At 40.5% G+C, this 14,807-nt stretch overlaps 1 protein-coding gene across 2 annotated transcripts in view; it reads right to left on the reverse strand.

Moving 5' to 3' along the window:
- Positions 1-14,807, reverse strand: part of LOC126292086 (signal recognition particle receptor subunit alpha homolog) — an 81,951-nt gene that overhangs the window by 23,029 nt on the left and 44,115 nt on the right. For both annotated transcript variants that reach the window (XM_049985902.1, XM_049985903.1), the window contains 3 exons: positions 11,978-12,122; positions 6,970-7,161; positions 3,895-4,066 (listed from right to left, as the gene is read on the reverse strand). In XM_049985902.1, coding sequence (XP_049841859.1) covers positions 3,895-4,066; positions 6,970-7,161; positions 11,978-12,122 — 509 coding nt within the window. The remainder of the gene's footprint in view (positions 1-3,894; positions 4,067-6,969; positions 7,162-11,977; positions 12,123-14,807) is intronic.

Genomic DNA, 14,807 nt, shown 5'->3' on the forward strand with positions numbered 1-14,807 from the left:
GAATTAACTGCTCGGGCGACTTCATGTTGCAAAATTATCCGTTCAGGCATTTGTGGTATCGTCTTTTATGTGTCTGTTTCTGCTTGTATGCACTGTGCATGCCTGTTACGTTGTACCGGGTTTGACCAAATGTTGCTCCAGAAGTGTTCCGTGTCTGTTATGTTTGGTGGATTGTCTATTTTAATGTGTGTGTTATCTATTGGCTGGTAAAATTTCTTTTGATTTGTGTTGAATGTTTGGTTTTGTTTCCTTCTATTTTCACTTTTTTTTGTATCTTCTAAGTCGTTTCACCAATGCTTGTAATTTCTGCTTCTTTTCATTTAATTGCTCTATTGCTTCTTGTTGTGAGACTTTACCTAACCTTTTTCCTTTTAGTCTGATATTTCATTTCTTATAAATTGTGTGAGCTGTCCGATGTCTTTTCTCAGTTTTTCTATTCTGGTCTGTAGCCTGTGTTGCCATGCTGGTTTTGTGGGTTTCTTCTGTATCTTGGTTGGTTCTTATCTCTGCCTGGTGTGTATATTTAGTGTAGTGAGTGCTCCTATATAAACCAGTAGTTGTAACTCTTCCATAGTTGTATTTTCATTTATTCTGTTGTGTATGATTGTGTTGATAGTTGTTGTTGTTGTTGTTGTTGTTTCGAGTTGTGGGTTATTTGGTGGCCTATGCAAGAATGGTCTAATGTCTGTATTTGTGTCTTTGTATTCTATTTATGTTAGCTGAAATTTTTCTTCTATATCTAACATGTGTGTCACTTCATGTTGTATTTGTGCTTGTTCTGGTGGCTGCCTTAAGATTTCATTTTCCTCTGATTGTTTAATTGATGCGTGGTGTTCTTTGTTTGCTCTGGGATGTTTGAATCTATTCCTGTATTTTCTTCTTCTTCTGATTGCACATTATTTTGTTCCAGTATTTGTTTTCTAATTCTGACTGTGGTATCCTGTTATTTTTTTATTATTACACGGATCTTATCAGCTAGTCATTGTTCTGTTAAAAATTTTAATTCTGGGCATCTGGTAATAAATGTTGTGTATACTTGTGATCTGTACCCTGTTGTGTTGGTTCCTAAGTTTGTTGCTTGGTAATAACAGAACATGAGGTGTCGGTTAACTTCATCTGACGATCTCATCCTCTGTCTTTGCTTACCTTCTAGAGTGGTTGTAGGAAGCATATCCTGCAAAACACCTCTATTTAGATTTAAATTATTTTCCGTGTGGCTAGCAGTGTCGTTACCATTGTGGACGGGCACAGGGCTCAAGCGTCGTCCCCAACCATGACAGCGCTTGTCTGAGGCTCCATTAGTTCTGTCCTCCTGAACCAACTGATCACAGTAAAAGGGGGGGGGGGGGGGGGGGGGGGGTTAGCCCCATTTGTGACTTGTTCTTTTCGTTGCCTTTTACGAGTGTCAGAACATACCGAAGGCCTATTGATTTCCCAGGCCTCCACGGGGGTTGTTTATTATTATTATTATTATTATTATTATTATTAAATAATAATAATAATTATTATTAGTCAGTGGCAGCAAGACTTTTTTACAGTTGTCAGAACCTTCCATTTCCACACAAAAGTCCGCCCCAATAGCTGAACGGTCAGCGCGTTGGAATGCCACACACAAGGACCCGAGTTCGATTCCTGGCTAAAGTGGGAGATTTTCTTCCCTCAGGGATTCGGTGTTGTGCTGTCATCATTTCATCCCCATTGTTGATGTGCAAGTCACCCAATGTGGCATCACACTCAATAAGACTTGTGCATGCAAAATTATAATGGAGACAGATGATACTGTTGCACAGCATTGTCAGTTTTTAATAGACATTGTTAAAGTACCATTTGAAGGCACTGTGTGGCTTACCTAAACATAGATAAGTGACACTCATTCTGTCAGGAATGACTGGTCAGATGATAGTTTATGTTTAAGCATTGCTTTTCCCTTGGGAAAAGGATGCAAGAATCATTGTCTTGATGTACTGGAATTTCATCCGGTTTCATACCAAACTGTCATCTGGTTTGAACGCTGGGGAAAACAAGTGACTATCATGTGATGAACCTCAGTAGTTTTCTGAAGCAGCTGACGTGGACCAACTGTTGGAAAACTTAAATTGGTCATCTGCCATTGTAGAGGCTAATGCCCCACACCATGTTAAGCAACAAGGATATTATGATCCTGTAAAGCGAACTCAATACTGCATGTCAACAGGAAGTGTGAGAGGTTAGTACAGAGCAGCACAGCAGTTGGGCTTCTATCGCCATACAGCACATGCACACTGCAGTAAACTGACAACATTGCTCCCTTCCATGTTCAACTGTGGTTCGCTGTCAATCACTTTGATATTCTGATCAGTGTATAGGCTTGGTCTTGTTGAAATAGTTACCCCGCACTCCATGTTCATTAGTTTAGAAAAACTATGGAAAAGCTAAATCGATGAGACTCGAGGTGTGTGTAAATCTGGACAGCCACTGTTGAACAGATCACATGCAGAGCAGAAACAGTTCTTAAGGAATGGAGAATTACACTAACTAATGAAATATAACTGCAACAAAAAGAAAAACAACAAAGTAGTTACTGCAATAACAGTAAGTCCTGGGCAAAAGAGATTCTTTTTTAGTAAAGATAACAACTCACCAAATAATAAAGGTGTTTAGACATTGGAATGCACAAAAAACAAAATTGAAAACTTCCCTAGTTTTCAGGCAAATCCTTTTAGACCTAGAGTACAAATGCAACAGGCTGAGGGAAAGCCTAATGCACGATGAAAGAAGAAGAAGGAGTAGTACAAATGAAATGAAATGATCATGTGGCACTGATGGTCAGGAGTCCCCACCTGCGGAAGTTTGGCCGCCGAGTTGCAAGTCCTTTCAGTTGACGCAACACTGGCTGACACGCATGTTGATGATGATGAAAACAACACCCAGTCCCCAATCGGAGAAAACCAATTCGACTGGGAATCGAACCTGGGCCCACTGCATGGCAGACAGACCGACAGGCGATGGACACTGAGCTAGTTTTGCTTACTTTTATTCCAAGAAATTTTTGATGTTCTACTTGGACTTTACATTGCCAGACTCGTAGGGAAAGAGTTCAACAACATAGTGCTGACTAACTAACAAATGGGAAGATGAATTAGTTGACAATATTCTCATTTTTAGAACGAGATGTTTTTCAGACGTTAAACTGGGGAAGAGGTAAGTGTGTGTTTCAGAGACAGCACAGGTAGATGTCAAATTCCGTATCTGTCAGCCTTGGCAATAGTGAATGGGGAGAGAGTACTAAAGTCCTGATTGGTCCTAAGATTTTTTTTCTGGATTTTAATATTACTTTGACCAACGGGAATGGTGTATACCGTGAAATTACACTGTGGTTTGGATTTCACTTTAAACTATCAGTCTCCTTATAACTGTTCCATTCTTGGTGTATCTTTCATGACATTGTCTTCCTGTGGCTTCCTGTAATATTTTTTTCTTATCAGATTTACCAGTTTCTGAGAGCTCATCAATTGCGTGCTGGAATTTGACTCGTGGTTGTCAACTATTGATTTACCTGTACGCCTGACTTTTATCTTTACTCTCTTTTTTCTAGTACCTCTATCTTATACTACCTTTCCACTCCTGAAATTAGTACTCCAATGTTTCCAAAACTAGAGCTTCAATACGCTTTCTTAATTCACTGGCCTATCATTGCAATAATTTTTACTTCCTAAGTGCCCATGAAATAGACACCCTTCATCTGTGTAAACATCAAATATTTCTTATCTACTGATAAAGCTGTAAATAAGATGAAATTTCTTGCCTAAAAATGCAAGAATGTGAGTAAAATCACTTAACACTGTGATAAGATGTTTAATTGGGCCACAGTTGTAGGCATGAAGATAAAACTGTTTCATGTCCAAAATTACGTACCATATCCTTTCTCATAGAGCTGCACCATTTGCTTCCCACCATGCATCTCAGGAGGATGCAGATTATTTAATGAACGAGTGTGCGTACGGAGCTGTTCGACAGCACCGGCACGGAAGGTGTCACAGGCTGCGATGAGCACTCTGAGGCCATTCTCAACGAGCCAAAAACAGATCTAGAAAGAAGGCAGTCAGTTACACTACGTCATACTCTTACATAGCTAACAACAAAAATAAGCAGTTATTGACAATATAATGTAAATTGATAGATAAAAGAGAACACACACACAGAGAGAGAGAGAGAGAGAGAGAGAGAGAGAGAGAGAGAGAGAGAGGGGGGGGGGGGGGGGGGTAGGTTTGGCAAGCTTTTGGAAGAATTGGCTCCTTCTGGCAGAAGAGTTGAAGGGGAAAGAAGAGGGATGAAGGAAAAGGACTGGAGAGATTTACTCTTTCCTTCTCATCCTGTCTGGTAAGTCTCCCCGATCCAGGGCTTTTCTAAACTGTGTCCTTTTCCTTAAACCTAGTCCTTTCCCTTCACCCCTCTTCCTTCCCATTGAACTTTTCTGCCAGGAGGAGGAGTTACTGGCTCCAAAATCTTGTAAAAGTTAAATATTTTTGAGAGTGCGTGCTCACTCCTGTCGCCACTTGCTGAGTAGAATTTTATCCACCCATTTCCATTAGATATTTTGCAGTATGTAATTTATAGAAGTACACACACTTCCTAGCTTTCAGAACTAAAACTTACTTCCTCAGGAAGAACAAAGAGAGAGCTTGGAAAGGTTAAAAGGTAAAGGAACATCACACAGACCCCAGGATGAGAGGGACCCACTTGTAATGAGCTGAAAGAGAGACAAAGACATTGGAGGAGGTTCCAGAGATAATACGTCATAAACTAATGACATGTAAATAAAGAAGTAGGTATAAAAATGTAATGAAAGGTAATGATAATGAAAGGTAATGATAATGAAAGGTAATGATAATGAAAGGTAATGATAATGAAAGGTAATGATAATGAAAGGTAATGATAATGAAAGGTAATGATAATGAAAGGTAATGATAATGAAAGGTAATGATAATGAAAGGTAATGATAATGAAAGGTAATGATAATGAAAGGTAATGATAATGAAAGGTAATGATAATGAAAGGTAATGATAATGAAAGGTAATGATAATGAAAGATAATGATAATGAAAGATAATGATAAATAATGATAATGAAAAATAATGATAATGAAAAAAAGGGGGTTAGTGAAGAATATATTAATGGAAATTAAGTTTAGGTAGATCTCACAATAAGAAGATGCACTGGAGAGCCAGCTTCCATCTCCAGAGTTCAGGAAAAACAGAGTCAAGACGTTGCAAGACGATGCTCGACAGCTCGCATCACTGTCGCCATCTTTCAACTGCTAAGTGTTAACGGTTGCAGGTGACAACAGCAGCTGTCTACAAAGCTCCAACAACAATGAGTCACTGCCACAGAGATATTTACAAAATTGCATTATGTTATAGGTTTAAGTAACCCCGCGAAGCTGCTGTGCCCAGCCTGCTGCAATTGCCAAGGATCAGCTTGCACTGACAACTGCAATATCTTGATGAAGACTCCTAATAGCCTATGTGGTGTAGCAGCAAGCAGGTATTTAGGTCCTTGTGCCATGCTATAAATCACATTTAACAACTGTGTGCTGGGTATCCCCAACTATGGACCTGTTACTTCTACAATGAGGATAAGTACACAATCCAGACACATTGATGTGACCACTTGTTGAAAGCCTGAATAACTACATTTTGCAGCACAGCCCTGCAGGAAGAGAGTGAATCAGGTTCTGGAAGGTACTGACAGGGATGTGGAGCCATGCCGACTATAATGCCGTGGCCAGCTGCAGTGGGTTTCTGATGGAAGTGGTCTCACACAGTCTCGATTGAGCTTAAATAATTCTGGCTAGTTTGATGGCCAGGGGAGTATGGTAAACTCATTCTGGTGCTTTTCGAACCACGCACACACAGTATGAGCTGTGCGACATGTTGCACTGTCCTTATGGTAGATGCCACTGTGCTGAGGAAAAACAAACTGCATGTACAGGTGGACATGGACCCCAAAGGTAGAGGCATAACTGTCTCGATCCATCGTGTCTTCCAGAATGACATCACCAAGGGAACACCGAAAGCATTCCCCCAGACCATAATGCTCCCTCCTCAAGCCTACACCATTCTGATAATCGCACGGCTGTACACACCAATGGCCTCCTGTCCAATGGAGCATAAAATGTGACTCATCTGAAAAAGGCACCCGTTGCCACCGGATGGATGTCCAGTTGAGGTATTGACATGCAAATTACAACCCTCGTCAATGACCAACAGAAGTCGGCACATAGACATTCATAAAGCGCCTGCTGTAGAGTTCCGTACTCAACAACATTTGTTGAACGATCGACAAGGAGACATTGTTAAAAGCCTCTTGGTTCATCTGGGTGGTCAGCTGCTCAATGGTTGCATGTTTATTCACCCATACACATCTCTACAACTGCTGTTCACCTCATCATCTATGATCTTGGTTTTAGATGGCACCATTTCACCATGTACAGCATACTTTAAACACAGCAGTGCACCATAAGTTTATAAACTTAGCCACTTCAGAAATGCTTCCACTCTTGGCCAGTAACCAACTATCATACTCTTTTGGAAATCAGCTAAATCACTCTGTTTCCACATTATGACAAGAACATGGTTTTCTGCATCTTTCCCAATTAGTGCTGCCATCGCTTTATGCAGTTATTGCACATCAATGTTGAACATAGTGGGTAGTCGCACTGATGAGACTGGACCATGTATGTATGTTTTTTTAGTTCTGACTAGTTAATGCACATGGTGATATTCTTGGGCGAGATACCACCTAAATGACATGTAAACTGAAGCTATAAATAATAGTTTTGTTAAAGTCCGATAATTTCCTGTCAAAACTCTAGCAGTTGTGTTAAATGGCTGTCAGCTCCACTGACTTACGTACTAAAGGCAGACTAAATTCTTATACTACCAACTTAAAGCCAAAGCTACAGTTAACTGTATTTCTGAGGATCTATTACCTTTGCAAGATTTGTAGATTTCCCCACACCATTGACACCACAGAATGTGATGACAAACGGCCGCCCCTGGCGCCGGGCCTCCAATGCATCTCTCAGCACATCGACACGACGTTTCGGGGACAGAATTCGAAGCAGAGCATCAGTAAGTGCTGCACGGACCGTTTTGGCAACAGTATCAAATGTTCCGACAACCTGCAATGTGCAGCAGACCAACAATTCTCAAACTTACAGCACAGATAAATTAACAAAGTAAAGAGAAGTTACTGGAAAGGCATTTACAATGCAACTAAGAGAAACTGCTGTGAACTGCAGTACCATATAAATGGAAACTGTTTAAGCTTATCAATTACAGATATTTTACAATGGATGACTGTAACTTAATTAAATATTTATACAGATAACTGCAACCAGTCACTTACAAAATAGTTTTTTTTATTTCCATGAACTAGTTTTTGAGCCTTTTCAGCATCATCTTCACATGGAGCATACAAATGTTACATATTTATTCCTGTAGGGTGATGCTGGTCACTTGTTCTGCGACAACAAGACAGCGAACACTATTGCCATGAGTGACACTTAAGTAGCAACTTATGTTAAAAGTGAATTAATTTACTTACTGTTCAATGCAAAAAGACAATACAAATGGAAGCTACAAGGTTGGTACTAATAAGTGTACTGCCCACACTCCCACCATAAGTGAACAAATTCATTGTTCAACGCAACCTGCAATATAACTATCGCACATGGCGATACATTAAAATATTTACTGTCTTTGTTACAATTTCTGGATTCTGCACCTGAAGTTGAATCTGAAAAGGCTCGAAAATTAATTTGTGGAAATGATCAAATATTTCATAAATGATTGGTGACAGTTTCTGTGTTTATGTTCACTGAATATAAATTGTCAAACTGAGTTTTAATAAACAAAATTGTGTAAGTTCACAGATGACCAAGTCTGATCTAAATTCGTGTTCAGCTCTGTTCAGTGTATGAGGTGGACACCGTGAAGAATCAAATGGTGAGTGATATATGCAGCCATGCTTGCAAATGTTATAAACATTTCTACGATTTTGGATTTTTTAGTGTGGCTTTCCTAACCAATGCTGTCTTTGTGGAGAAGGTGCTGCAATTTACTGAGGAGAACCAATGATTTACAATTAGAGAACCTGGCATCCATTATACAGTATGAAGCAACACTGATCCTTGTTGCGTGAAAATATGGATCTCTTACTTGAAGACTCAGCATATAGAACATTGCAGGACGACCCAACTGAACGGATAAAACGGAAGATGCTTTCACTGTTTAAGAAGAGTTCTTTACCTGACGACTTTCTCAAAAAACTTCGTCCTGGTGCTGCCGTGCCACCGAGATTATACGGTCTACCCAAGATTCATAAGAAAGGGGTCCCGCTCCGTCCGATCGTGAGTAATTTGGGTGCTTCTATCTACAATCTAGCCAAGTATTTAGCATCTGTTCTTGGCCCTCACGTCGGTAAATGCGAACATCACATTTCCAATTCTATGGTGTTTATTCAGAGATTGAAGTCCTTGTCTCTTAGTCCCTGGGATTTGCTTGTGAGCTTTGATGTCGTGTCGCTTTTTACCCGGGTTCCTCTGGAAGAATCCTTGCAATTAATTGGTGAGAAACTGGATGAGGAAACAACCAGGCTTTGTCGCCACATGTTAACGTTGACGTACTTTTTATTCAATGACAAATATTTTGAACAGACAGACGGAGTGGCTATGGGGAGCCCTTTGTCCCCAATAGTCGCCAATCTTTTTATGGAAGATTTTGAGGACATAGCGCTGAAGACGGCGTCCTTAAAACCAACCTGTTTTTGGAGGTACGTTGACGATACGTTTATGGTGTGGCCTCATGGGAGAGAAGCTCTGGACCGCCTCCTAGAGCATTTCAATTCCCTGCATCCTAGCATCAAATTTACCATGAAGGTGGAAAATGATGGAAAGCTTCCATTTCTGGATGTTCTGGTGTACAGAAAGGGTGATGGGACACTGGGACACAGCGTTTATCAAAGCCTATGCACACGGACCGTTACTTACATGCTTCTAGCTGTCATCCATCGTTCCAGCGTACGGGGGGTCCTGCGGACGTTGGCGAGAAGAGCTTATGCCATTTCAGATGGAGAAAGGTTGACGCAAGAATTGGACCATCTTAAGATTGTGTTCAAGCAGAATGGCTATACAGATAAACAGATCCGTCATGCTTTCCAGTTTGGACCTTCGCCTGAACCACCAGAAGATACCTGCAAATCTGTAGCTTTTCTGCCTTTTGTTGGGAGCATTTCCTCAAAGATAGGAAGGATTCTGAAAAAGATATCACATCAAAAGTATTTTTCGTCCGCCAGCGAAGATTAGAGCGCTTCTTGGCTCTGTTAAGGATGACTTGGGTTTGAGGAAGCCCGGTGTTTACAAGATCCCTTGCCACTGTGGAAAGGCTTATATTGGTCAGACAATCCGGGCCATTCAGGAGTGATGTGTTGAGCATCAGCGGCACAGAAGGCTGCTTCAACCTGAGAAATCTGCAGTGGCGGAACACTGTCTCATCGAAGGACACAGAATACTATATGACGAGATACAAATGGTTGCCCCTGCATCTCGCTATTGGGACTGTATTTTAAAAGAATCCAGAGAGATTCGGTTATCTGACAATCTTATTAATAGAGACAAGGGTTTTCTTTTAAGTAAGACTTGGGACCCAGTGTTATCTGACATTAAAAAAACAACAGTCTGTGGTTCTACCGTCGGAATAAAAAAATCTTTATTTTTATTTTTTAATTTTTGACAGCTATATCTCTATTTCGCCTGTTTCCATCACTGGCGGCGGGGTATGTCTACTGCGTTAGAGGGCAGTTACGGCACCTTCTCGCGCACGCGTTGTGGGTCTTCTGCGGCCTATATAGGGGCCGCCGCTTACGCTGGGAAGTCAGTTCCGGCGGGATCGTGCACCAGCACTCTCACCTGAAGATGGCGGCCAGTTGGACCGTGGAAATATTGTGTCATGAAGACGTTTTGATCCGGCTGCATACCCAAGAAGAATATTATCAAATATTACGCTGGGAAAGCCTTTGTAGTCATTTACAGTGTTACGACTACCCCCAAGTTACCAGTTAGGATAAATGAGCACAGACAGAGATACTGCCACCAACACACGATACCATAATGCATAAAATGCTCAGCATCAAGACAGTCACGAGTTCGGTGCCTCTCTCACCCCAAGTGCCATTTGGATTCTTCCTACTAACACCAGTTTTTCAGAATTCCAAAAGTGGGAATTGGCATTACAACATGTGCTTGGTTATCACTGCCCATCAGGTCTAAATTTACATTAATTTCTGTAGTCTCAGAATTTCTTTTCAGCTACTTTTCCTTTTCTTTACTCCGTTATATATATTTTTCAACCTATTTCTCCATTCCCCTCATATATTTACCATGTAAAATGCAATTAGCTTCCCGCTCTTACTTTGATTTTTTCAGTAATCTGTGTCTTGCCTATTACCTATGTTCCACATTTAAGTTCTCAGGTTTTCATATCTCATCTGGTGCAGGCACTAATGATCAATCGTTTCTTCTCATTCCATACAGAAAGTCTCCCCTCATCCCAGGTTACAGGCAACTTTTCCATAATTCTCTGATTTCCTTAACCTTGTTAGTGGTTTTCCCTCATCCTGCTTCCTTTCCTCTCAGCCCTTCTGCCAGGAGGAGCCACTGGCTCTAAAAGCTTCCACATCTTTTGTGTGCATTTCTTGTACTGCAACTTAGTGTTTAAATTATTTTTTTGTCTATCTACTTATATTTCTACTGGATCCGATAGCTTCTCGGAGAGAACATCTAGAGATATGTTAAAACACTCTCACTATTTTTAAATGTGCTCTGGTACTTTATTACATTTGTTTCAATGCTTGTTCTTTACATCTTCATTTTCTTTTAGTAAATGATTATCATACTAACTTTACGTGTTGTTATTGCAACATTTTATTTGTTAATACAAGGTGAGTCTACAAAGTTAGGAGAACTGGCACAGAAAAAGGAAACAAGAGTTACAAATAAAATACCTTTACTGTCCTTAAAAGTAATGACCGTTAGTTACAACACATTTCTGAAATCGGGTTTTAAAACTTGTGCAAACTGTCAGCATACATTGCTTGTGGAAGTGCTTGAAACTCCAATGGATATTGGAAACATCTGCGAGTGTTCATGAACAATAGTGTGTACACTGTCTTTGCTTTTCTTTAACTCTCCTACTCTCACCAACCATCCGGAAGCATCCATCACACTCATGTTATTGGGAAGAGAAGAAGAAGAAGAAGAAGAAGAAGAAAACGTGGACATCATGTTTTGCTTCAACTTAAGCAAATGGTGATGAAGACTCACGGAATGTTAATGTGAATATGTGGTGCTGATGCGGTGAATAAAAAAGGTGTCTTCTGAATGGTTTAAACGATTTAGAGGCACAAAGTATGGCGTTGTGGATGAGCTGGATTTGGGTCAACATGCACAATCCCAGGCAACAATGAATCAATGCAATAGATGTTTGTGGATGATTAATAGCTGTGTCTGAGAAAGAGAGCTGAAAAGTTGAAGGTAAGCAAGGACAGTCTAAACACTATAGTTCACGAAAATTGCAGACTTTGGAAATATCTGATAGTGTGCGACCGGGGTGCTTCCAGCCATTCCACAAGATGCATTTGCTGACAGTTTCCAACTGATTTATAAGCGATGTCAGAAGTGTGTTGTGACTGATGGTGATTACTTTGAAGCTCAGTAAAGATGTTTTGTTTGTAACTCCAGGTTTCCTTCATTTTCCGAGACCATTCACCAAACTCTTCAGGTGCACCATGTATTATACACTGTTTGCTGTCTTTAAGCTTCATTCACTCTTTAGTTGTAGTTTCAAAACTTGTTACTCTACTCGACAGTCTCAAGTTATAAATTCCGAAAAGTTATGCTGGTTGTTCTAAGGAAGACCTGCATTACAGCTGACAAGTACCTTTCCTTCGAGGCTGGTGGCTACAGAATCGCAGAGCTTCCCTGCAATGTCTGCAGCGACATTCTTTGCAATCAAGTGGTCCTTCAACTTGTCCAGGACTGGTGCCATATCCTCTTGTGTCAGGCTCTTGCTGCCCACGAGGCCTCTGTGGAGACAGTGATTAAGGTTTAATAAACACAAATCTCAACAAATAGTAGTTGTCAACTACTGATGTCCAATTACATTGTACGACACCACGTAGTGAGACCAATGACTATAAGCACAAAGGCCTCAAAACATCCAATAGAATGCTCAAATGAAGTTTCCAAGTGAAATGCAATCAATATAGTCTTATACAATGGATAGGCATAATGTTTCAATCATTACCTTGATAAAATAAAGTTTTGTATTTAATTTTTTGTTCATATTTAGGTACATGCCTACAGCCTCAGTACACACTGGAATCCCAAGTCATGTCATGGCATTTTATCTCTCCGCTACAGAAATCTAAACAAAATTATAAAGTTGAATACTGTGGCATAATTTGTTTCCTGTATTTGAAGGGGAACAATTATGCAACAATCCATAAGGAGTTAATGGAAGTGTGCAACAAAAATGCATCGTCATATGACACACTTGTCAGGCGATGCAGATGATTCCAATCTGGTCAAAGAAGCCTGAATGAAGAAGATCGAAATGGCATATAATTGCTCTGAAGGAGTAATGGAGGCACAGGTGTTCACAGACTGGGGTATCACAATTGAGAAACAATTATGATCAGCTTCCACATCTTGCAAAACACAGGCTGCTCCCACTGGATACTGTAACTGCTCACTACCATTCAAAAAGCCCCCCGAACCTAGAAAGCAAGGAGAATACTGCAGCCATATCAGGTCATTCTATATGATCTCTAAGTGTGAGAGTACTAAGGAAGGGTGTTTTGTGTACTACAATGATCCTGACACAATAGAATAAAGCAAGGAGGGGAAAAGTGGACCACCGACACCGAAAAAGTGAAGTCGCAACAACAGTTGTTGTTTTTGGCCTGCCATGGCACAGTGCTAGTAGATTATGCTCCACATCCCAGGTCATTCTGCACAGCACACAGTGACACATGCTGCTTGTTTTGGCTATCAAACTTAGCTTCAAGCTGTGTTCTCCTGACAACTGCCAGTGTAGCAAATACATCAATATTTTCCTTTTGTTTCTTCACTGCCAGTGAAGTTTCTTCACAGCCAGTCTGTGGTTGCATAGTGGCATACAATGCTGAGCAAAATGTTCTCTATTTCGGTAACTGTTTCACAACTCTTGACATCTGGATACTTCTACGAATAAAAGCTTCTCCGAATTACTTAGATGGGTGTTGTCTTCCCAACTTATCCTCCGATCCCACAATCCTTGAGGCCGCGATCTCCTCTAACACCCTGCAACACAGCTGTCTCCACCATTGACTAACTTAACTAACCCCACATGCATGCTCCTCCGCTTGCAAGTCTCCCTCTTCTTCTGTTCTGTTACCCCTCTCAATCTACCTTTTAGTGTCATGTGCTGCACAAGTCTCTTGCTGCCTGTGGCTACAACAGCTGCCACGTCTCTATTCCGAGCACCTGCTGGCTCTTGTTGAGCTGCAGTGCGGCAGAATATAGTCAATTTGGACAGTGTTGGGTTGTTTTGAGGAAGGAGACCAGACAATGAGGTAATTGATCTCATTGAATTAGGGAAGGACGGGAAAGGAAATCGCCCGTGCCCTTTTAAAGGAACCATCTCGGCGATTTAGGGAAATCACGGAAAACCTAAATCAGGATGGCCGGACACAGGATTGAACCGTCATCCTCCTGAATGCGAGTCCACTGTCTAACCACTGCACCACCTCGCTCGGTTTGGACAGCAGTCCTGTAGCTGTGGAGAAGAATTTGCCCAAAAGCTAGCAATGTTTTCAGCCTCGTTATGTGGCCACCAATGACTCAACAACTTACAAGTACATTTTTATAAATGATAGTTTCTCAGCTAGTAAATGGTGGCCTGGGTAATATACAACTGCAATATTAGCTTGACTGTTTCAATCAATCCATGTAGTCCCCAAGTCTTTTTCTATAGCAGAAACATTCTTTTCTAATTTTAATTATGAATTTTAAGATTCTATCACCATGTTCTCAAAAGATACAGGATGAGTTTTGAAATATCTGAAAATACTTACATGTAAATAAATGTACCTGAATACTTTCTGCTGTCCTCCAGAAATTAACAGTTCCTACTAAGGCTCTAAACAATGCTTCAAGGCATATGTTCTGCACAAAAAAATATGGTGGTGAAAAAAGCAGATTGTAACAGATTATTTTCAGGGAAGACTTGGCCGTACCCATTCCACAATGAGGGCCATCAACTGAAATGTACATTCTGAACACCAACAGCAACTCTTTACAGCTAGGCATTTTTCAAAATTTCTGCCAAGCACAACAAAGAAAGGACAAATGAAGAGCTGGTAACAACAAGAGAAGACTTTTGAAAATAGACATATTATTGTGCACAATGTGCAGTTCTTCTCTGTGCTGCACAATATTTTACAATATTTCACCCAGAAAGAGACATGTGATTACGTGAAAATAAAATTTCATTCTATTCTCTAATATTTTCTATTTATCCTAATAACTTTTGTTTTTGACTGTAAACCATAATCAACAAAGAAATGTTTCAATGAGTGAGCACTACACATGCCCAACTGTATTAGTGAGTGCTTGGTGAAATTATCCACTGAGGCAGAGGAGCATGCACCTATGTTGGTAATACTCACGAAATTTGCATAAAGTTTTTTTTTTCCTAATTAAGAGCTCTGAAGCATGCATAAGAATGA

This window comes from Schistocerca gregaria, chromosome 9, assembly GCF_023897955.1.
Source record: "Schistocerca gregaria isolate iqSchGreg1 chromosome 9, iqSchGreg1.2, whole genome shotgun sequence".
Lineage (NCBI taxonomy): Eukaryota > Metazoa > Arthropoda > Insecta > Orthoptera > Acrididae > Schistocerca > Schistocerca gregaria.